Source organism: Ustilago hordei, assembly GCF_900519145.1.
Source record: "Ustilago hordei strain Uho2 genome assembly, contig: UHO2_contig_19, whole genome shotgun sequence".
Taxonomy (NCBI): domain Eukaryota; kingdom Fungi; phylum Basidiomycota; class Ustilaginomycetes; order Ustilaginales; family Ustilaginaceae; genus Ustilago; species Ustilago hordei.
The window spans coordinates 302,722-325,631 of NW_024545256.1; the positions used below are offsets into that span (position 1 = coordinate 302,722).

The 22,910-nt window shown below is 52.6% G+C and overlaps 11 protein-coding genes across 11 annotated transcripts; 6 read left to right on the plus strand and 5 right to left on the minus strand.

Annotated features, from left to right (window-relative positions):
• Positions 1-186: 186 nt before the first annotated feature.
• On the minus strand, positions 187-1,551 carry UHO2_06540 (uncharacterized protein; the record flags this gene model as incomplete). The annotated part of the gene is made up of 1 exon (XM_041554956.1): positions 187-1,551. One exon carries the CDS (start codon positions 1,549-1,551, stop codon positions 187-189), a length of 1,365 nt encoding a protein of 454 aa, XP_041410890.1.
• An 836-nt stretch (positions 1,552-2,387) lies between these two features.
• On the minus strand, positions 2,388-3,812 carry UHO2_06541 (putative RVB2 - RUVB-like protein; the record flags this gene model as incomplete). Its single annotated transcript, XM_041554957.1, has 1 exon — positions 2,388-3,812. The coding sequence occupies one exon, from the start codon at positions 3,810-3,812 to the stop codon at positions 2,388-2,390; it is 1,425 nt and encodes a 474-aa protein (XP_041410891.1).
• Positions 3,813-4,182: 370 nt separating this feature from the next.
• UHO2_06542 (uncharacterized protein) lies at positions 4,183-6,735 on the plus strand (the record flags this gene model as incomplete). The annotated part of the gene is made up of 1 exon (XM_041554958.1): positions 4,183-6,735. The coding sequence occupies one exon, from the start codon at positions 4,183-4,185 to the stop codon at positions 6,733-6,735; it is 2,553 nt and encodes an 850-aa protein (XP_041410892.1).
• A 302-nt stretch (positions 6,736-7,037) lies between these two features.
• Positions 7,038-8,957, plus strand: UHO2_06543 (uncharacterized protein; the record flags this gene model as incomplete). The annotated part of the gene is made up of 1 exon (XM_041554959.1): positions 7,038-8,957. One exon carries the CDS (start codon positions 7,038-7,040, stop codon positions 8,955-8,957), a length of 1,920 nt encoding a protein of 639 aa, XP_041410893.1.
• A 189-nt stretch (positions 8,958-9,146) lies between these two features.
• On the minus strand, positions 9,147-10,547 carry UHO2_06544 (uncharacterized protein; the record flags this gene model as incomplete). Its single annotated transcript, XM_041554960.1, has 1 exon — positions 9,147-10,547. One exon carries the CDS (start codon positions 10,545-10,547, stop codon positions 9,147-9,149), a length of 1,401 nt encoding a protein of 466 aa, XP_041410894.1.
• Positions 10,548-11,164: 617 nt separating this feature from the next.
• Positions 11,165-12,085, plus strand: UHO2_06545 (uncharacterized protein; the record flags this gene model as incomplete). The annotated part of the gene is made up of 1 exon (XM_041554961.1): positions 11,165-12,085. One exon carries the CDS (start codon positions 11,165-11,167, stop codon positions 12,083-12,085), a length of 921 nt encoding a protein of 306 aa, XP_041410895.1.
• A 132-nt stretch (positions 12,086-12,217) lies between these two features.
• UHO2_06546 (putative glutaredoxin) lies at positions 12,218-13,021 on the minus strand (the record flags this gene model as incomplete). The annotated part of the gene is made up of 1 exon (XM_041554962.1): positions 12,218-13,021. One exon carries the CDS (start codon positions 13,019-13,021, stop codon positions 12,218-12,220), a length of 804 nt encoding a protein of 267 aa, XP_041410896.1.
• A 792-nt stretch (positions 13,022-13,813) lies between these two features.
• UHO2_06547 (related to GYP5 - GTPase-activating protein for Ypt Proteins) lies at positions 13,814-15,841 on the plus strand (the record flags this gene model as incomplete). Its single annotated transcript, XM_041554963.1, has 1 exon — positions 13,814-15,841. The coding sequence occupies one exon, from the start codon at positions 13,814-13,816 to the stop codon at positions 15,839-15,841; it is 2,028 nt and encodes a 675-aa protein (XP_041410897.1).
• Positions 15,842-16,554: 713 nt separating this feature from the next.
• UHO2_06548 (uncharacterized protein) lies at positions 16,555-18,420 on the plus strand (the record flags this gene model as incomplete). Its single annotated transcript, XM_041554964.1, has 1 exon — positions 16,555-18,420. The coding sequence occupies one exon, from the start codon at positions 16,555-16,557 to the stop codon at positions 18,418-18,420; it is 1,866 nt and encodes a 621-aa protein (XP_041410898.1).
• A 392-nt stretch (positions 18,421-18,812) lies between these two features.
• Positions 18,813-20,639, plus strand: UHO2_06549 (putative phytoene dehydrogenase; the record flags this gene model as incomplete). The annotated part of the gene is made up of 1 exon (XM_041554965.1): positions 18,813-20,639. One exon carries the CDS (start codon positions 18,813-18,815, stop codon positions 20,637-20,639), a length of 1,827 nt encoding a protein of 608 aa, XP_041410899.1.
• Positions 20,640-21,058: 419 nt separating this feature from the next.
• Positions 21,059-22,910, minus strand: UHO2_06550 (uncharacterized protein; the record flags this gene model as incomplete). Its single annotated transcript, XM_041554966.1, has 2 exons — positions 21,059-22,608; positions 22,712-22,910. 2 exons carry the CDS (start codon positions 22,908-22,910, stop codon positions 21,059-21,061), a joined length of 1,749 nt encoding a protein of 582 aa, XP_041410900.1.

Consider the following 22,910-nt stretch of genomic DNA (forward strand, 5'->3'; position numbering starts at 1 on the left):
GGTCTCATCGACGTCAAGGCCTTTCCTTCAATGCATACGCCCTTCCTCATCATCGTTGCCCCTGCAAATTCATCGTCATGACACACGTATGGCTTAGGAGAGGTCGTCACTTCTATGGTTTGACGTCGTGCTACAATACACTTGACTTGGATCGAAAATGAGAATGCAAACGGGCTTGAAGCAAGACTACTTCTTCATCTTCTGTCGCTCAGCGCGTTGCGTCTTACGCAACTTCTTATACTTGTGCTTTCTGATCTTCTTTCTCCTCTTTCTCCTCACACTGTCCATCATAATGTTGTGTGCTGCCAGCAAAGGTCCCACTTCCCCGTGCTTGCCCTTCACATTCTCGAGTTTGGCATCCAACTTGGTCGTGTCCACTACATTGTCAGCTCGTAATGGGTCGTTCAATGCAACAGCGTCCATCTGCGCAACCAGCTTGTCCCACTTCAGCGCAAGCGGCAGTGTCGACTGAACCAAAGCGTGCGAGAGCATCAAGTTGGGATCGTCATCGGTGAAAAAGACGCTGCTCGAGACATGAACAGGTTCGAGCTCAGCTGCTTCAGCAGCATCACCGGCAACAGGCGCCGGTGGAGCTTCGTAAGCACGACCCTTTTCGGCAAGATAAGTAGCCACACCACGCGACCATTCGGCCGAAGGACCGTGCGGTTCACCCAAGATGATGAGATCCGCTTCAGCACCAAGCTTGCGTGCTGTTTCGGCATCTTCGCCGCGTTCGAGTGCATTTTGCACTGCTTCCTCCTCTTCCTCCCTGATCCTTTCTTCCTCTTCCAGCTTGGCCGACTCGACAGCTACGCGATCCGATTCAGGGTGAAAGCTCGAGACAAGCCAGCGTGTAGCACTGTCTTTGGTAGTGTCGCTGGCTGCTTCAGACTCAATACCTGCAAGACCATCGATGAGCTCGCCGAATCGTTCTGGTGAGATATTTCGCATCCTTCGCCTCCACTGCTGATGTGTTTCGCTATCAAAATTGCCAAAAGTGGCAAGCGAGCCGTCTGTTGTGAAGATGGCAGTCAAAGTGCCACCCGAGGGAGACGTCGAAGAGCCGAATCCACCAGCACGCTTGGGACGTGGTGGCAGCATCTCGTGCTGAAGCAGAGGTCGTTCATTCGAGAAAAAGTTCTCCCATGCAATCCTAGCGAGCGAAGAGGGAGGTGGGTTGGCGGGGGAGATGCTTGCCTTGGCGAGACGAGCAGATGAAGCCTTGACTTTGACGAGGGGCGATGCTGCCGAGGCAGAGAGGTGCTTTTCGGTAGCAGCGGCGTTGGAAGCCGAGGATGATGACGATGATGCGGAGCTGCTGTTGTTGTTGCTGCCGGAGGAAGACGAGTTGCCGCCGTTGGAAGGCGAAGAGCTGCTAGACGATTTTGACGAAGAAAGCACCGAAGAAGCTCGACGAGACTGCGGGCGTGTTGATCGCGAACCACAGCTGGAGATGAAGTTCCTTGCTGCTGGCGAGACTGAAGCTATCGCTGGTGTGTTACGACTCGATTGCCTGAGCAACGAACGAGCGTGAATGGAACGACCACGCATCTTGACTGCTGCGTCTTGCTACGCTGCACCGATTCCTGAGACCTGATGCAAGTTACTGACGAGCAGAGAAGACACGGGCCGTGGAAGATGGGAATTCGTGCTAAAAGCCGTCTAGGAAGGGCCGAGATGCCGATGCTATTGGTGTGGCTGATGGTGGTGATGGCAAAAGTAAAGTTGCCAGTGGCGATAACCGAGGTCTCTGTCGGTCAGCACTTTTGCGGTGCACGTTGAGTTGAAAAAGAAAGCGCAGCAGCAAATGCCTTTTTCCTTTTTCCTTTCTCCTTTCTCCTTTCTCCTTTCTCCTTTCTCCTTTCTCCTATCTCCTTTCTCCTTTCTCCTTTCTCCCTCTCCCGTCTCGCAACAGGCCGGGTCGCGATAAGCTTTCTGCCAATTTGACTGCGCTTCCGGCCGGGATTCTTTTTGCTTCCCTCCGAACTGTTAAGCTGTGGGAAAATTGGGCGAAAAATAAAAATAAAATCCGACTTCCCTGATTCGCGTGTTTTCTTTAAAGCTCGAGAAAAGCAAGCTTCGATCACCTTCGAGTTTCTCATTCTTCTGCACTGAAGCCTCGCAATGCAGCCAAAAGCGCTCCACGAGCATATCAGTAACCTCTTACTTACTCATAAACACACCTGTTCAATCCGATACCGGCCATGAGCTGGTCGGCATCTTCTAGAGGCTTCATGGTCGACGGTAAGATGCAGACAGGAGGTCAGAGTCGAATGAAGTTGTAAAATAGCTTGTCTTTGCAAGAAAAGTTGGTAAAAATACATGGCGTTGGCACTGACGAGGCAGAAGCGCACGCTCTCGAGACAAAGGGATATCACGGTTGTGTTTTAAGCCTGAACACCGGAAGCTTGACGACCAATGATGGGAGCAGCCGAACCCAACGCATCGATATCGCCATACTCGTCCGACTCGCTCATAAACTGCTCGGCATGTTCCTTGAGGTACTGCACGCTGCGCTTCTCGTCGACAAAGAGGTTGTACACTCGACGAATGTCGGCAACTTCGACAGCGTCTGCCTTTCTGCGCTTAGCCGCCAGGTTGGCGGTGGTGATGAGGTTGATGGCGTAACGAAGCGATGTTTCGGAAGCCATGCGTGTGAGCACTTCGAGCGCCTCGGCTTTGAGAGTCACTTCCTCTTCGGCAGCACGGATGGTCAAGATTTGCTTGAGGTCCTCGAGCTCGTAAGGTTTGGTGCTGATGATAAGAACACGGTCGAGCAAGTCGATGGGCATACCGTGTGGCGAGCGGAAGCGTGTGCCACGGATTCGGCAGATGCCTCGGTTCGAAGCCATGATGACCAAAGGTGCCAACTCCGACTCGAGAGCGCGGTTGAGGAACGAGAAGCACTCGATATCGAGCATGTGCACTTCGTCGATGAACAACACGCCAGGAACGATCTCGGCCTTGCCCTCTTCTCTCCACTCGCCCACCTTGGTGTTGATCTGATCACGCAACTCGGGCTTGATCTCTCCAGTGTCACCGGAGAACAGCGCCAAGAAACCTTGTGTTCGCGAGTTGATCACATCGATCTCGTGCAAAGAGACAGTGTGCACCACATCCTTCCTTCGTTGCAACTCTCCCTCGGGGCACTGAACGAACTTGGTATCGCTTCCCATAGCGTCGTAGTCGCGGGCACGTGTGAAACTGCGTCCGAGCTTGGTGATGCGACCACTTGCCTTGTCGATGGCAATCACATCGCCGGCGGTGATCTTTTCCTTTTGCAACGAGTCGATCATCTTGTTACCGAGCTCGTAGATGGTCTCCATGTCGGTGGTCTTGATGGTCAACTTTCCAGTCTTGGTGGCGCCAGTCAAAGATCGGTCAATCTGGATCTCGACCACTTCACCTTCGACGACTTCCGCCTCTTCTCGGATTCGAACGCCGATGGAACGACGGAATGCCTGCATGAGCGCCTCAGTCTTGCTCATCTCGAGCGAAAACACTTCGGAAGCGGAGAGCATGGTGAAAGGAACGTCGGAGCCAAGGGTCTGCGCCATACCCATCGCGATGGCTGTCTTTCCTGTACTGGGTGGGCCGGCAATCAAAATGGCGCGGCCGGCAATACGACCGTCCTGGACCATCTTGACGATAAGACCAGCAGCTTTTCGGGCAGCACGCTGGCCTACCATGCCCTGCGAAGACGGGCGCGGTTCGAGCTGATCATCGAGACCGAGACCTTTGACGTGCGAATGTGCGCCAATGCGTTCCAGGGTCTGGATGGTATGTTCGGATGTGGTGGAGATCTGCGCCATCTTGCCGAATGCAGTTGCAGTTGAAGATGCTGCCACTTCTCCACTTGAGTTGAGGTGATGTGTGGATGGATGGATGGTGGGGTGGAGTGAAAGAGAGCAGATGAGACGCAAGATGTCGATGAAACGAAGAATTGGAAAAAGAGCGGACAGGCAAAATTGTGTGCAATTCCGAGCCTTCTCGCGTGTCAGTTAACATTAACGATAGCGTGGAGAGAGAGAGAGAGAGAGAGAGAGAGAGAGAGCTCGGACCAGCGACAACCAACAGCCAACCACACCTTTGACAGGTCTGGTCTTCTCTTCCTCCTCCAAGAAACTTCCTCCTTTGACCATCACAACGGCTCGGCTCGCATGCCAGCACAGCACCCACCTCATGACAATACCTGGTCCCTCTGACACTTCTCCGACGCGGCTAGCTCTGTCTCCAAGTCCACTCAAAGAAGATGGCGGTCCCTCCAAACAGACACAACACGCACAACCACCACCACAGCAGCTGGTCGACATTTCCAAGCTCACCAGCCGATCTGCGATAGTTCATGCACTTTCGGACCTTTCTGCATACTTGAGCTCCCTCGATGATGAGCTCGTCTCGCTCTTCGAAGAGTCCGAACCCGTTGTCACCGATGCGAGACGTTCCATCTCTGGTCTGGCTCCCCAAGTGCAGCTGATCCAGGAAGAAGCCGGTGTGCTCGACCGTCGACTACAGAGCTCAGCATCTGTCGCAAAACGCATCTCCGAACGAGTTCGGCTACTCGATGAAGAACGTAAACGAATCGCTCTCGCTACAGAATGGGCAGTGCGAACGGCCGAGCTCAAATCGTCTCTCTCCCTCCTCGCTGCTGCCGTCGAGCACCGTGACTGGGACATGGCAACCGCGCATTGCAGTCGAGCACTTGCCATTGATCCCGCTATCCGCTCCTCTCAATTTGCTGCAGCTGTCGTCCCGAGCACCGACCTTCCAGAGCCACCAGAGACGACACTGCTCGAACTTCGCAAGACCATGCTCAAAGCCTTCACGGATGCATTTATCAAGTCGACGCAGAACAAGGACGAAAAGGAAGCTTCGCGATTCTTCAAGCTCTTCCCTCAAGTCGGATGGAAGAAGGAAGGTCTGGAGGTATATAGTTCCTTTGCTCGCTCGATGGTGCGTGAGAAGGGGCGAGCCATCTCGGACTCGCTTGCGTCGGGCAAGGCACAGCATCCTATTCACTTTGCTCTGCTACTTACTTCTCTGTTCGAACACCTTGCTATGCTCATCGATATGCATCAGCCTGTGGTGGACAGACATTATGGTGTCGGTCATTTTGGGCATGGTGTCATGCCAGGGCTGCAGGAGGAATGCGATAGATTAGGTCACCGCATAATGGATTCGTGGCGTGAAGATCGCAATGTTCGTAGAAGATTAGATGAAGTACAGTCGTATCGATTTACAGGAGCAGTGGTGGCAAACAAGACACAGCAACCGACTTTCAAGGCGTCATTTGGTGTTCCTGGCAGAACAGCAAGTCCAGCAGCAGGTTCGACGGCAAATAGCTCTTTCGATGAGCCTTCTGGTCCGGACGGGCGTGAGATCGACCGTATACTCACGGAGCTAGCTGGCATGTCTTCCCGATGGGGACTGTATCGACGTTTCTTGCAAAGTCGACTTGCTCCAGAGCAGGACGACGGCGATGCAGCCAAGGGCAATCGGCAAAGAACTCTAGAGGACGAAAGGGCAACACAAGCCGACGAGCCACTCAAAGACTTTCGTCGCACATCGATCGATCGTCGCATCTCCATCGCCTCGAGCGTCAATGGCCCCTTCCCCAACGACGGCATGGCTGATGAGCATGCGCTTCCATTCGAGCCAGTCGACCTTGCCGCTGAATCCAAGTTGGGCCAAGAAGTCCTCGATACGATGAAAACCATCTACATCCCCATGGAAACCTGGTATCTGCGCAACAGTCTCGGAAAAGCCTTCCGCATCGATCAACCAGACACCACCTCTCGCCCTTACACATCATCCATCCTCGACGACGCATTCTACGTCATACGTACCGTCCTTGCTCGCATCCTCTCCACCTCATCCCTCACCACACTCAACGAGATGGTTCGGATCGTCAAAACCTCTCTCGAGGAAGAATACATCGAAGTCATCGTGCGCAAGATGGAAACTCTCTGGCGAAGCATCTCGGGCTCAATGATAATAGATGGCCCACGGAAAGATGCAGCGAGTAGAGAGATGCGCACTGTGTTCATCACGTATCTCAATGTTCTGGATGTTAGCTCAAACTACATGTCTCGTGTCCTGGCCGAGGTTGGGCACGAACAGGCACTGACGAGACTCTTCGAGCCGACAGAGCTAGATGAAGCATTTGCCGCCATCAATTCGCTCTCCCAACTCGTGAACCGTTTCAAGTCTTCGCTGCGGACCGAGATCGAGCACTTGTTCACTCAGCTCACTTCTCCTCGTCTCCGAGGTGTCCTAGTTGAAACCTACCGCGATGTTTCGTACGTGTTGGACGACGAATCCTACTCAGACGCCGAATCGCGCGGCCTTGTCCGACGGCGCTTCGTCAAGTCCTGGGATCTCCTATTCCATCACTTCCGAGGCCAATTCACCGATGCCAACTTCAACACCTACGTCCAAATGGCTCTTGATGCCCTACTCAAGCCATGGGAGGCGATGGTGATGGGTATGAGGTTTACAGAACTCGGAGCGTTGAAGTTCGATAAAGATCTAAGAGCAGTGATCGGCTTCTTGACTGCACAAACTAGTCTGCCGATCAGGGACAAATTCACGAGATTGCAACAGATCAGTTATGTGTTGAACCTGGATCGTGGGGAAGACGAAGGTGATTTGTACCAGAATGCCGTTTCGTCGGGCATTTCGTGGCGGTTGTCGATGGCTGAGGTGAAAAGTGTAAGGTCTTTGAGGTTGTTTTGATCAATCACACCAATCTTTGGAAGCTTGACATTTGTCTCGAGTGCAAGTGCTTGCGTGCGTGTTCATCTCCACCATGAGCAGGACTCAGTATGTGTCGAGTCTATGCAGACTTATCTGGGTCCTCTGAGAAGTTTCAATAGAGGAAGGAGGGGGAGAGCCTCTTCTCCTCGCGCAGACAGAGCGACGGAATTCGGATAGAAGCCCACGCACAGCCGAGAGAATAACCCCAAGACCTTTAGCGCTGACCATCCTCAGCGGTCAGTTTTGAACCTTCATCGCAGCATGAAGGCGCCTTCTTCATCATGATGGGGCTACCTTGCTCAAGGCAACAGGCCAAACGGTGGGCTCTGGAGCTGAGCTTGGTGCTAGCAGGGGCGTTAATTTGGCACTTTGCACGCATCTACCCTTGGCATCGCCTTTACCTTCCTCAAGCGTCGATTTCAAGGTATTCAGAGCACCTGCCTGCATCATCCATCTCTCAGGAAGGACCTTGCTTTCAGCCCATATTCTCAGCTTCAAAAACACAGAGCCATATTGTGGCTGGTCCCGTAGGGTCGCCACAAGAGGCAGCGTTGGACAATAATCAATGCTATCACTATTCTTCACGATTCGAGCCTTACCTCGCGCAGGCGTGGGGGAATGACTACATCCCCAAAGCGCAAGAGAGACTAGGTGTGCGAGATAAGGCGAGCATCACAGGCGATGTCATTTGGTACGCAAACTTACTGGCGGAACATGATCCGCAGTTGTTCCCACATGTCGAATGGTCAAACCTCTCCTACCCCTCGTCCTGTCCTACACCCTCGCCAACTGCACGATCAACAAGAGCAACGACAAAGAAGCACAGAGTCGCACTCGTCCTCCGCTGCTACCAAGGCTTCACCTGGACTCAGGATGCAATCCTTCACCTTCGTGCTCTCATCTGGGAGTTGCGCACATCTCCTACCCTTCCATTCGAAGTGGACGTCCACTTGCTTCTGGAAGTCAAAGATACATCAAACTACGTCTCGATGTTCACCGAGTCAGGTCGCAAGCAGATCCTCCGAGGCAGCGTACCTATCGAGTTCTGGTCTCTAGTCAAACTATGGAGCGAGCAGGGAATGATCTTACGGTACCCACTCTACGGAGATTTCAGGGAAGGGATAAAGGCTGCTGGGTCTTATCGAGGCTGTCTGCTTCCATTTCAACGCTTCTCCATCGAGCATCCCGAATACGATAGCTTCGTCAATTGGGAGCTCGACACTCGCTTCACCCATACTTACGACCATCTTTTGGAGTCGATTTGGAACTACGCCCATCGCACCAGTGCACAAAATTACACTCAGTGGCCAGTTCAAGGTGCCACTCTCAGCAGGAGCGATAAGGACACAGAGGTGTGCAAAGGAAAGAGTGCAGATGTAGTAGTCTTCTCTCCAGTCCGCAACACAGTCGACTCGGGGTGGTATTGGGAATACGACGTACAAGGATACCCTTCTTTCCAAGCCAAACCTCGCGCCGCTTCAGTAGGCACAAACCTCTGGCTGAGTAAAAGAACGCTTCAGGCGCTAGAGAATGTTACGGCAGACCAACATCGGTCGCTGTTCTGCGAAGCTATGGTGCCCACCCTCGTCCTCCAAACTGACTCGCTTCCGTTAGCGGCAGGTGAGGATGAGTGTAGGGAGCAGCTCAAGATGGTTCACTACCCTCATCCTATCGCGTTCCGGTACGAGGCTTCGCCAGCAAAGCTCAACCAACTGCTCAACCCAACCAGCGCAACTTTGGCAAAGCACAGGGAAGAGGTGCTAAAGGATACTTCTTATTATTACAGCTCTACCATTGCAGGTGAGATATATGGGCAGTGGAAAAGGGATAGAGATGCATGTATCGGGCCAATGCTGCTACATCCTGTCAAGGGTGATGATCGAAGGGAGAAGGTTGGTGGGCTGTGCGCTGGCAGTGCCAATGGCGAGAAATGCATCGAAATCGTTCAGGATGATATCAAGCGGTATCTCAGCAGAAGCATTGACCCGGCAGCGCAAACGTCATTGGCAGAATGGGATGTAAAAGGAGAAAGATACATCAGTAGACGGGGCTGGATTATGAATTCAAGCAACAGAAGCTTGGTTCAGACGATAGCGATCATGACAGCTGCGTATGGCGTTTGTCGGGTTCTTGTCGGATGCTTTTGCGGGAGAAGGCTGGAAAGGAGGCATGACGAGTATATTCTATTACCTGCAAACTAGATCTGTTCCTCTTGCTCATAACTCTTTCGTCTGTGCTAGTTACTTGTGTAGCGGTGTCACGTTCAAGTAAGAGGCCTCGCAACACGGCCACTCACGCAGGTCCTACATATGGGGTATAACAAGTTGAACGCAAGCATGGACTACAATTACAAAGAAACAACTAACGGTCTTGGCATGTCTTGTATCGGATCAAGCCTCGAACCTCTCCAACTGCAAGGAATTGGTCAAGGTACTGATATAAAGCCTTACCGCGGTCTCAATCGCATCCTTCTGCCTGATCATCTTCTTCTGATAGCCTTCGTAGGCCTCCTCCAACTCTGCCATCTTTGCCTCGATCTTTTCGGATTCCAAATTCTTGACTTCGGCCAACTGGTTTTTCCTACTCCTTTCCTGCTTGGCTTGTTCGAATTCGGTCTGCAGATTCTCCATCTTCTTTGTGTGTTTCTCAGTGATATCCATCAAGGTCTTTCGATTCCTATTCTGTTTGTCCTCCAACCTCTTCATCTCATATTCCGTCATCTCTAACGAATGTTTCAGCGAAGCGAGCTGATTATTGATCCCCTGAGAAAGAGCCTGTAAATCCGTTTGATTCTGAACCTCTTCCTTGCCCTTTACCATCTCGAGGTTGACTTCATGCATAGCATTCATACAAGTCTCTAAATCATTACTCAACTTATCCAAAGTCTCCAGGTTGCGCTTAAACTCTTCCACCTTCTTCAAACTCTCTTGCAAAGAGACGGTATCTTTATCCAACTGCTCTCCCAACTCCCGGACGCTATTCTTCATCTTACTAGGACTCGAAACGACGCGTGCTTCGAGGTAGGTGATCTTTTCGTAGATCTGAAACTTTTCTTGGGCCAATTCGGCATGTTTGATCGCCAAGCCATCTTTACGTTTCTTGAGCTCTTCAAGTTGCTCGATGGTCTCCTTCTGTTGATTCCGTGCTGCGAGAAGATCGTCTGTGATCTCGGCGTTGATTCGTTGGAGTTCTTTGACTTTTGGCTCGTCGAGTTCACGTTCGGCTTTGAACCGGGCGAGTTCGCTTCGTTGCCGATCGATGTCGTCTTCGATCTCGTTCCGTTTGTTCTCGAGATCTTCAGATCCAGTAACAAGTTCCTCGAACTCGACAATACGGTCTGAGCGAAAACGATAGAAGTTGACCAGCGCGGACATTTGTCGTCGAAACCGTTTCGGATTAGGCCGCGTAAGATCCTGCAGCGTCAAGTCGTAGAGGGTAGCTGCATTCATCATGTCCTTGACTTCGCGGAAGAACATGAGCATTTGCAGGCCGTCTTCGTAGAGTTCGCTGTATTCGACGGATGCGAGCGCTTCGTGACGTCGTCCATCCATCATCTCGGTTGTTGTTCCGGAAAGACATTCGAGAAAGGCGACAAAGACTCGATGTGCGACGTGACCTTGTGGTTTCTGTATGTCTTCGGGTGAGATGGAAAGTCCCATTTCGGATAGGACTCCGAGTAGTTCGTCAATTTTAACAACAGGGAAGGAGGAGTAGTTTCCACTGCCTTTGACGGCGTCTTCGGGGACGCGTGCTGAGGACATGGGGAAGGATTGGTGGATGGTGGACGCCATGTTGGGGTCAGAATGGTGGGCACTGAGGGGTGCACTATCCGTGTTGTTTATTGAGAGGGGTTGGATGATGTAAGGGTTGATTTTGTGAGATGGCGATCTTCGGCGATGATGGTGTCGTGGATGGTAGATGGTGGTCAATATTGGCGAGCGGTTCGAGATGCTTGCAAGTGTTGTTCTCGGTAGGCGCACAAGGAAAGAGAAAGCTGAGCAGGTCAAATTTGGGCATTCCCCTGCAGCCAAAGTGTTGCTCTCTCACTCTCCCTCCCTCTCTCTCTCTCGACGCGTTTCGCGCCGTGCAAACAGCTAACTACACAGCGCAACTTTGGCGGAGCGAGTTTACGCTGGAATTCCACCCGCCAACGCGCTTCAGCACGTGACCTGCTCCACTCCACATTTCAACACTCATTTGCTCCCATCTTGCGCTGCTCATCCCAACTCCCTTTCTTCTTATCAGACGATCGAGATGCAATTGGTGGTTTGAGCATTGCCGACTTTGTTCCGCCGCGAGGAAACCAAGCCGTCGAGTCCAACGCACGCCTTCCCCAAAACAGTCAAGAATGAGCGAGGAGAGCAAGCTTGGTCCGACATTGAAGTGCCTGTAGCAGGTGCCTGCCATAATGACTCGAAGGGCCACAAAGAGGGTGAAGAAGGAGCAGATGTTGAAGCCAGACGATATCGACAGCGGTTCTGACGCGAGCACCAATGAGGATAAATCTCAAAGCTACGAGAAAGCCGTCAACCTGCCAGCTCATCAGACAAAGCACCTTCCAGAGCTAGTCTACCATTTCCCTTGCATCGACACCTCATTTCGGCTGACACAGCGCAACGACACAAATAGCACAGGCTCGTCACTTTGGCTGTCCCCCCAAGTGCTCTCGTCTTTCCTTATCCATACTTATGGGAAAGTACAGCAGAAGGATAGCTCGGCAGCACGCAAGAGAGTGCTCGAACTAGGGTCAGGCACAGGTCTGCTCTCGCTTCTCATGGCGAGGCTGGGGTGGGATACTGTGGCCACAGATATTCCGCCAGTACTCGAATCGGTGCTGAAGCCGAATGTTGAGGCTGGTCTCTATCAGCTCGTCAACGAGGGGAAGGCAGAGAAGGATCAAATTCGAGTCTGCCAGCTGGACTGGACCGTTCTGCCTGAAAGGTGGCATTGGCATCCAGAGCTGGGTTTTCCTAGCGCCCAGGAGCACGTTGACGCCGATACTCGCAACACCCAAACGACTACTGAACAACACTTCGACCTAATTCTGACGGCAGACACGATCTACGAGCCATCACTGATAAGGTCGCTCCTGTTCACCATTGCCCACCTTTACCAACGACAAGCAGAGTCAAAGCCAACAATCCTGCTTGCGCTGGAACGCAGAGATCCCACTCAGGTCAACGAAGCTTTCCGTCTTGCTAGCGAGGACTACGACCTCCCATTCAAACAGATTCCTGCAAAGCGGGTTCGCAAAATTTTCGATACCCTTGGTGATGGCGCCGCATGGTCCAGAGATGACTGGGACGGGGTCGAAATCTGGAAGCTCTAGCCACCACCCTCTTTTGTACTATATCCTGATCTTCTAGTCATAACGTCAACAAAGATCAAACTAAGATTTGCGCCAGAATTACTAATGTACAATGCAGATTCGAATACAACTTTGAACCTACTCTCAGAGATATCAGCCCTGAAGCATCTCCTGGAACTCCCCACTCTCGATGCTCTCCTTCAAGATATCCAGTCCGCCGATCAACTCTCCGTTCACAATGATCTGAGGAAAAGTGGGCCACTCATTTAACTTCTTCAATCCCTGTCTAACGTTTTCATCCTTCAAAATATCGTAATGACCAAATTCGACCTTCTCCTGTCTGAAAAGGTTGACTGTCTTCTGACTGAACCCGCACTTGGGTGTATCAGGATCACCCTTCATGAAGAGCATGACTTTGCTCTGTTCCATTAGTTTCTTGCATCGAGCAAAGATCTGTTCTTCGGTCTCGGGGACTACGTCTTCCTCGTCTTGGTCATCTGCGTAGGTTGCTGCGGTGCCGTTGCGTGTGGATGCGTCGTATGTGTCAGCGGCGGCGCGGGGAGCAGCAGAAGTTTTGGATACGCTGCCGGTTCCGTTGACGCGAGTTGGGGCAACGTGAGTGGCAACAGCGGCGGAGAGGGCTGACGCGTTAGCACCACTGATGCGAGAAAGAAGAGTGTGCCCTCGGAGCAAGACAAAGGAGGGGACTGCTTCAATGTCGAATGATTCAGAAACGTCGGGAAGAGATTCGGCCTCGATGATGAGGCAAAGGACCTGAGGATACTTGATGGCAATTTCGCGGACAACCTCGTTCATCTGCCGGCATGGTTCGGCCCATGGAGCGTAAAAGTTGAGAAGAGAGACTCGAGTCAAGTCTTGTTGCATGATCTCGGTGAAATGCTCCGGAGAGGTCACCTCGATGAGATTGCTTGGTCCTGCCTCATTGAATTGCGACATTGTGTGATGGGGGTATCTGGTGATGGAAACGTGGATGAGCAAGGTGGCGTGTGTGATGAGGATTGCGCAGCGTAGAGAAAGTTCTCGGAAGACGGCGGAAGGCTTTTTCGACAAATCAGATAAAAGTGAGCAAAAAGATTCTGCGACTTTTGGTTGGTTGGTGCGGTTGGCCCAGAAAACGACGCCTTCTCAACTCAGCTTTGATTCGAGAGTGTTAAATCCAACTCGGCATCGTAGATCTCATTTTCATCTTGAAACTCGAGCCCGATTGGACGAGAGAGTCAGTGTATCGCCCCTTGACCGCTGTGATAGTTACTTGGGAGCTGCATGAAGTGTAAGGAGGTCTAAACTCCTGCCTGTGCATTGTGTGTTGCTCTTCCTCATCAAAACAAACTCTCGTCTCTCGATGCTGAGCATACATTGCATCATCTGAACACGATTGCCACCGATCAAAGCTTCATCTCGGCCATCATGGAGTGAACGCCCAACTCGATTACTCCGCCAGACTCACAGCCGGAAGGCGCTCCGACCTCAACACTCTCATAACCTGAACAGCAGCGCATACAATTTTCTTCGGCATATAACGATAGCTCACACGACCATCACTAAACTTGGTCATCCCTCAGGCTCGTGATTCGTCAGGACTTTGACAATGGCTCGGCGTTGAGCTTCTTCTAGGCTTGCTGAAGAGCAAGCATGTACACAGCCAGTGTTTAGCAACAGCCTTCTGACCACTTCTCAGACAACAATTCGCTGAGGAATGTCACGTACGAGTTCTTGGTGCACGACAAGATGACGACGGATCACCACATCCCAGCTGAGGCGTCGGTCTCTGCCATCAAAGGCAAGGAAGACCACAAACTATCCAGATCCATCTCCCTTCGTGCTCTGCCAGCCAGATTTCGACCAAAGACCGCATCCACCACTCCCGACCCTGGCGAGGATCGATCAACCTCAACTCTAGCTCCTCCAATACCCGTATCGCCTAGGATACGCAGATCCTCTGCACCCGAGGAAGGATCTCAAATCCCTGAATGGCACGCCAATCAGTTCAGCACGCCGCTCGAATCCGATGCCGAATTCGTTCGTAGAACATATGCACACTTTGCCGTTGCTGGTGTGCCAGATGATGGCTTCGCCGATGGCAAAGAATATACCCGCGAAAAGAATGGACTCTCAGCATGGGAGGAAGCTGCACTCTCTCGACCCAATCACAACATTGCCGCTCGCAGCTCGGCTAGGCCGTCTGAAGCCAATACATCAGCACCAACGACTCCGGGTCGCAGCGGTGTGGAGAATGTTCCGAATGGTGGTATCAATGGACACAATATACCAGCGATCGACGGTAGTGGGAGCGCAAGGAGCGGCTTATCGCAATGGTCTTCACAGGGCGGACATTCTCCTAGACCGCCTCTACCGACTTCTTTCAGCGCTGCAACATCAGTTTCGAACAACACTTTGCTCTCCACTAACGAGCGTCAACGTCGACAAGAGATTGCAGGAAAAAAACGAGAACAGCTCATCGCCAACATTGACCGCTATGGGTTCTTCTCAGATAGTCCCAGCAATGCGCATCACAAGTCCACTCTGCTATCATCAAGTCTCTTCGCAGCTCCGTTCCCAAAAAAGGGCACAAAAGGCTTAGCATCGCAAAGAGGACCTCTACCAACCAGCCTCACGCCACCCCACTCGTCAGCCAGCAACACGGCCACGCGGGCGCAGACGAATGGCAGCGACCAATTCGGATCGCACCTCGTGCAGGAAGCGCGTGCAGCAGCCGACACCTTGCACCGTCGGCGTGAGCAGGAGCGGATCGCTAAATGGTCAAAGATGCTTACAGTGAAAGGACGAGATCAAGGTCACAACGCTGTTCATTTCGACTTCGCCAAAGCTATCGATCGGAAGCTCCGTCGCAGAGTCTACAAAGGCATACCTGACAGCTGGCGTGCTGCAGCCTGGGCAGCTCTCATTCAGCATCGTCAGCAAACCGAGGAGGGGCGATACTCAAACTCGCTTGCTCAGCCTCATCTGCAAGGTCCTGCTGCTTCAACACCTGTCTCGCTCAGCAAACCTGATCCGGGAAACTTGGGAAAGCTCGCAGATATGCCCAGCGCACACGATGTGCAGATCGACCTCGACGTCCCACGTACCATCTCTGGCCACATTCAATTCCACACTCGCTACGGTCAAGGTCAACGATCGCTCTTCCACGTCCTCCACGCAATATCGATGCTATGCGAGCAATGCGGCTACTGCCAAGGCATGGGACCCATCGCTGCTACCCTACTCTGCTATTTTAGCCCCGAACGTGCTTATACGGCGATGGTATCGATGCACAACTATCTCAACCTCCACACTACCTTCTCTCCTGGATTTCCTGGTCTGGTGGAGAATTTGTTCGTGCAAGAGCAGCTGTTGCGGAAGTATGCGCCGGAACTAGCAGCTGTATTTGACAATCAAATGATCGTTGCAAGCTCGTATGCGACGAAGTGGTACATTACGCTGTTTTCGAACTCGATACCATTCGAGACGCAGCTAAGGGTGTGGGATGCGTGGCTACTGGATGGCCAGGATGTAATTACAATGGTCGCCGTGGGGATCATTTGGGCGCATAGAGGGGCGGTGTTGGCGGAGGGGGCGGATTTTGAAATGATATTGAGTGCACTGAGTAGCTTCTTTGTGCCAGAGGACGATGATGCGTTCTTGTTCTGGGTGAGGGATGCGTTGGCGAGGAAGGATGTTAGGGCGACTATTAAGAATGCAAGAGAAGAGTACAGGGGGAAGGTAAGGGATGGTGAAGCTGCTGGCCTTATGCTCTGAGCATACCATGCTGCGTACTTGACACTGCGGTGTGGCACTATCCTTTGGCCCCTCAACTCGTCTAAACCCACACTCTTTCACATGACAGCTCCACACATTTCGGGCTGAATACTGTGTAGACCCGCTTTTTAATGGCCATTCGTTGAACCTGCTATGCTCCAGTGCTGAGGTCGTCTGTCAGAACGTATCTCTTGATGGTTGTGTTGAGGTTGAGAAGGTCGGTGCGAGGCTGAATCAAAATGTGGAGGATATACATACAAGCTAAAAACCGACCGCGCTCTGCTGCCTTGTTTTTTTTCTTCTTTTTTTTCTTTCTTTTTATTTCTTTTCTTTTTTCTTTTCACACCTGTGCTTCGTGTTACTATGTGTGCGTGTGCCTGTCTGTGCGTGTGCCTGTGCGCTTTTCGGCGTCGTTTGACACACGGGAAACATCTTCGAGTCTCGACTTCATCAGATTCGCACCGGCGTTGCTCGAAAGGCTACATCGGTTTACAATCAGCCACTTACGCTACCGTGTTTCGCCTCCCAACTCAAGCTTCCGCTCGGCCACCACTAAGGCTACATTTCCAAACCCGCTTTGTTCAGGACGACCATGCAGCATGTCCGACCACCTACCTTTGGTACCCCCTAAAGCACCTGCTTCTAGAACCTGATCTGCTCCGCTCACCACCAACAAGAGCGGAAGCTGTACCACAGCCTCAAGCACCGACAATATGAAAGACTGGAAACGATCCCCAGAACCACCGGGGATGATGGGTCTCAAAGACACCACCTACAAGGTCCAAGGCAATTGGGGTCAACCTGAAGAGCTTGACTTTGACCCTGCCTCTCCACTCCCTGGCACTTGTCCTACTGCTCTCCGCACCTCCTCCTCCTCCTCCTCCTCCTCCTTCTCCTCCTCCTCCTTCTCCTCCTCCTCCTTCTCCTCCTCCTCCTTCCGCAACCCGCACCCACCACCCAGCTCCAACATGAGCCTATACTCGATGTGTCTCCGCGTCATCCTCCGCAACATCTCTTCCGTCCAAGATCTGGGAGAAATGCCATACCGCAACGCCAAACCCATCCTCGAAGAATGTCGGGTCGAACAACTAGTCACACTCGAAGAAGCTTCTCCTCACCTCCTCGAACATACTGAGGAAGTATGGAAACGAAACTGCCTAAGAGACTTTAACGAGCTCCGCAAGAAATACACCCCCTCGACACCTTGCATTGCTCTCCCGAAAGAGCCAAAGAGCTGGAGAAGGCTGTACTTTCGCACGAAGGGGGAAACCGAACAGGCTAAGTTGGAAGCAGCGAAGAGGATTAAGGACAAGTATGTTCAGCATCGAGCAGAGAAAGAAGCGAAGAAGCTGGTTGTGAGTGATCGACCCCTGATGGTGAAGAATGCTAGATCTGCCGGAAGACGGTTCGGTCTAATGGCTGCCGGTGGTGGAGGAGGGGGAGGAGTGAGTAAAGGACAGAGTCTGATGAACAAAGCAAGATCGGGGAGTGTAGCACAAGCAAAGTTGACAGCTCCGAGAGGTGGGAGACCGACGTTTAAAGGGTTGGGAAGGAGTAAGATGCTTGGTGCGGAGATAGCACCAGAGGCAGCAGGGGCGGAAGTGAGGAGCGAGATGGTAAGACCGATGGTCGCTCCGAGGAGGATTGAGGGTGGAGGGAGTGAAGGCCTTGCCAAGTTGAAGAAGTTTTCGATGCCGATGCCGGGTAGTGATGGGTTGGAAGAGGAAGCTAAAGGGAAAACTTCAACTTCAGCGGCACGCAGTAAGAAGGAAGAGAGTATGCAGAGGGTGGATAGCGATGCAGTATCAGTGGCGACAGGGCTACCGAGACTGAAGCCGCATGAGGTGGCAGCTGCTGCGCCTTTGACGCCTTCTTGCGCTTCTTGTCCAAGATCTGGCTCAGTCTCAGTGAAGAGCAGGCCAACGTCCAGCGGTCAGCAAGCGGGATCATCCATCCAAAAGGCACCACCAGCATCCTCATCACCGCCGCCAGACATCGCAAGGGTAGAGCGACGCAAGCTCGACTTTTTTGGCAGCTCCAAACCTTGCTCCTCACCTTCATCGGCAGCAACAGCGGTAGGATGCAGCAGCAGCCCGCGTCCGAGCTCCCCACTCTCTTGCCGCTTGAAACGCACTCACAGCTCTAGCAGCACTCGAGCTCCACCCACAAAGCAAGTCGCTTCACCGCCAACTGCCAGCTCACCAACTGCAACCTCATTTGCTCCATTTGGCTCAGCTAGCGGCAAACCGGCAGTCAAAGTGATACAAGCCAAACGAGTGCGAACACAGGAGAAGGCAGAGTCTCCCTCGTCGCCTCGGCCTAGCTCCCCACCACCACCGCCACCAGAGAAAGTTGCCAGTCCAAACACAAAACCCGCCCGTCCTGCTACAGCCCAAGTCAGGGGAAATGGCAGCGCAAGACCAATTTCGATTAGACACCAAAGCAACTCGTTCCGCCCAGCAGCCGCAGGCGGAGGGCAGGATAGTAGGATGGTCAGGGCGTCACCAGCAGCTCTGTCATCTATCTTTGCACCTTCTAGACCTGCTAGTCGGGGCGCAGGTGGTGGGGGATCTCGCTAGCTATGCACCACTCAACCTCTGTGATGCCTGGATAGGACCCATTTGTACATTATCTCATACAGCATACTAACGTCATTGTACTTGTGCAACACACACAAGATTGAACAACGTGCCCGATTCGCAATTCGACGCCCCTCCAATTTCTCAACTGTGGAATGCGATTTTTTATTTTTATTTTCCAAGAGTTCGCCGCGGCTTTCATATCGCCTGGCGCGCACAGATATCACTCGAAATGCATGCAGCTTACCATGTCCATGCGCACCCTCAAGTCATCTTTGTGTTGATCTCTCCCATCACGCTTCCCTGCTTCCTTGTTGATCCCTTCCGAACTAAAACCACCACCACCACCACCCTCGTTGTACCAAATCCACCCCTTACCGTAGCTCAACATCATGAGCGAGGAAAAGCTCTCCACGCCAGGACCGGCTCTATCCCGCATCAACTCCTACTTGCCCCCCTCTCCCCGCAAAACCAACAAACGAGTCATCATCATCGGTGCAGGTGCCGGCGGCACCGCTCTCGCCGCCCGCCTCGCTCGTCGAGGCCATACCGTCACCGTCCTCGAAAAAAACACGTTTTCCGGCGGCCGTTGTTCGCTGATCCACCACAACGGCCATCGCTTCGACCAAGGTCCCTCACTCTACCTTATGCCAGAAATCTTTGAATCATGTTTCCGCGATCTCGGCGAAGACATCCATTCCCACGTAACCCTGCACCAATGCAACCCAGCCTACCGAATCCACTTTGCAGATGGCGAAAAAATGGTCTTATCCTCCAACCTCTCTCAAATGTCCCAAACCTTATCCTTCTTCGAAAAGCGGGCCGGTTCGAAAGCTGACCCGCTCGCAAACTTTCTCGCATTCCTGAGAGAGGCGGGGGAGAACTACGAGGAAAGTGTAAAGCATGTCTTGACGAAGGATTGGAGTGTATGGTGGGCCTTCTTCCGGCCGGAATTGTTTCCGATGTTGTGGAAAACGAAAGGGTTGAGGATGTACACGACCTTGTATGAGAGGACTGCCGAGTATTTTAAAAGTAGGCATGTTAGGAGGGCGTTGACGTTTAGTGCAATGTATATGGGTATGAGTCCATTTGATGCGCCGGCGACGTATAGTTTGTTGCAGTATGCCGAGTATGCCAAGGGGATATGGTATCCTCTCGGTGGCTTTTGGAAGGTGGTAGAGGCGATCGAGAGGGTTGCCAGGGATAAGTTTGGTGCGGAATTTAGGTATGATACCAGTGTCAAGAGGATTGTGGTGGATGAGACAAGTGGTACGGCGAAAGGGGTGGAATTGGAGAATGGCGAGGTGATGGAAGCAGATGTTGTAGTTAGCAACGCCGACCTCGTGTGGACTTATAACAACCTCCTACCCGCCTCTTCCTACGCAACGAAACTTCGAGGAAAAGATCAGACATGCTCATCGATCAGCTTCTACTGGTCCCTTTCGCAAATCGTAGAGGAGTTGGGAGGACACAACATCTTTCTCGCTGACGCATACCAAGAATCCTTTGACGAAATCTTCCGTGATGGCGACACACCTTCCGAACCCTCTTTCTACGTCAACGTCCCCTCCCGTCTAGACGCAACCGCTGCACCCGCTGGCAAAGACTCGCTAGTGATCCTCGTCCCCTGCGGCCCCATCTCGATCCCCGAAAAAGCCTGTTCGGATCCCTCCAAGGGCGCACACACACGCCAACAATTCGCAAAAACAGTCTCGCGTGTCCGCTCACAAGTCATCTCCATCCTCTCCCGTCGCCTCAACCGACCCGACTTCAAAGACCTCATCGAACACGAAATCATCAACGACCCCTTCGACTGGGCGGACAAATTCAACCTTTTCCGAGGTTCCATCTTGGGTCTATCCCACACCATCCCGCAGGTTTTATGGTTTAGACCTAGTATCCAGCATGCCAAGTACCACAATCTGTTTTTTGTCGGGGCGAGTACCCAGCCGGGCACTGGTGTACCCGTTGTAGTGGCCGGCAGTGCGGTTGTGGCGGAAAGGGTGAATGCCTTTCTGGAGGGGAGAGAGAAAGGGTGGTTGAGTTGGGAAGCGGTTAGAGGGTCTATTTTCCTGGCCGCATTTGCGGTCGTGGGGGCCATGGTGGCAGGGTTTGCCGCTGGGTTTATATTGCTCGGGTTGGTTATTGCGGTGAGTGTGCATATGTTGGGAATTGCTGATGTGCCTGGATTTGTTCGGGGGAAGGTTATGCCTGAGTAGAGTAAGAGGCGGAGGCAAGCGAAGGTGATACCCTGAGAAGGACGAGGTCGTGTAGATTTCAGTCACTGTGTTCAGTCTGAGCATATGGCAAACGAGTTACATTGGTCTTAGGGGCGAACACAAGATCGGTTTGAAGATATTGTTGTGAGATACTGTTCCACTCCCCACCAGAGATGGGACATAGGCGTTTTCTAAGATACAAAAACGTCCGGATCAAATGAAAGATAGCGAGACAAAAGCGTCCAAAGTGAGGCAAAAAGGGCGCGACAAGACGGAACAAGTCATCTCCTCTTGTATGTAAGAAATCGAGAATAAAGGTATTCGGAAGCAAAAGGATTCAAACCAGGTATCGAAAAGGTCCATGGGATATCAACGTATCCGTTGGTTCTGACTATTGCCAGAGCAGCGATTTGAGTCACTCAGTGCTGGCGGTAAGTAGCAGCCGGAGGCTGGTCCTTGTGATTATGTGTCGGTCTTCTAGTGGGCCCACCCCTGGAACTATCATCATCCGTAGTTACATCCGGTTCGGCATTCGTCAAATGCAACCTCCTCGGTTGATCGTCCATCTCTTCCATGATTCCATCCTGAGCATCTACGTATGCCGGGGGAGCCATCGCACCACCCGCAGCTAGATTCGAGTGTTGGTTGATCGGAGTTCCTTGGCTACTCGAGAGCCTTCTAGGTTGCCTTCTTGGCCAAGTTGGCTTTCCGTACGAGTGAGCGGTTGAGAAGCTTCCCCTGGCGAGTGCCTCAGCTGCCGCTTCTCTCGCTCTAGCGTCGCGGATCTCGGGTGGGTCGAAATGGCTGTAATCCGGCCCTGTGCTGCGGGTTGGAGTTCCAGCAGCAGCGCCAGCTACACCACCGGCACCGGCACCAGCGGCAGCGGCAGCAGCAGCCGTCCTATTCGCCTCACTCGGCGAAACCATGAATTGAGCCTGGGGAGGGGAGGTAGTAACCATATTTCCACCCACACCAGCAACGCTGTAGGGCCCATGTGTATCTTGCCATCCCATCATGGGTAAGGTCCAAGGAGCGGGAGCTGTTTCGTTCAAAGCAGTTGCGTGAGGCGACATGTTTGCGTACGAAGTTGAATCGTGCGAAGGATGGCCAGCAGATGAACGACGGTTGATAGCTGGACTACTGTTGTTGTACAGATACGCTCCAGCTCCACCTGCAGCGGCACCAGCAGCAAGTGCACCTGCACCGTTGCGTGCGGGGCGTTGTTGCATATCGGGATAGCCGCTTGTTCCGTACGCATCGTAGGCATCGTATCCAGCATCGTACTGAGTGGCAGCAGCTGGGTAACCGTTGTGAGCGGCGGCAGAACCAGAGTATCCGTATCGTTCGGGATCTTGCTCGTTGGCAAATTCAGCAGGAAGAGTGGCATTCGTCTGCTCACGTCTTGTTCGACGAGAAGGAGAAGCAGCAGCAGCACCAGCGCCGACACCTGCTGCACCAGCAGCGTAGCTCGAGTTACGATGATCATCTTGTGGGTCGAAAGTGGGCCATGCACCACCGCTGTGACGCAAATCGCCAGCTGCGTTGCGTGAAGGACGCTCACCGAAGCAAAGGAAGTAGGCATGACCTGTGCGAGATTTGCGTCGGCTGGCCATTACACAAATGGTGATGATTAGAGCGATGAGAGCCAGTCCTCCAATGACTCCACCGACAAGACCACCAATGAGACCTCCATTGGAGCCAGATGAGCTGGAGTTGGATCGAGCGGCAGCAGCGGTAGTGGTTACAACGGGGGTGACGACGGTAGTTAGGACGACTTGAGAGGTGCTAGTACCGGAGACGACTTGGGAGGTGGAGATGAGGGTAGAGGGCGAGGAGGTGGTGATGATGAAGGTGCTGGATGAGGAGGTGGAGGTGGAGGTGGGTGTGCTTGAGGTGGAGGAAGTGGTGGAGGTTAAAGAGGTGGATGTGGTGGTTGGAGTGGAAGCTACCGGAGGTGGAAGAGACGAAGCTATAGCGTGTGAGTTTCAAGTTGGTTTTGCAATGCAATGAAAAGGGAAGGGTTCAGAATTGGCCGAGGTAGAGAGAGAGAGAGAAGGGATCTAGTCACTTACAAGTAGTGGTGCGCGTTGAACGGCTGGAGCTGGAAGTGGTCGTGAAAGCACGTGTGGTGGTGGGAGTGGGTTGATTGGTAACGACAGAATCAGTGTTGTCTGGGCTACCAAACAGGCTACTCAGAAAACTGGCGACGGGATCTTGCTGTCGTTCCCACAGCGCCTCTGCACGAGGAGCCAATGTGGGTTGTATGGGCAT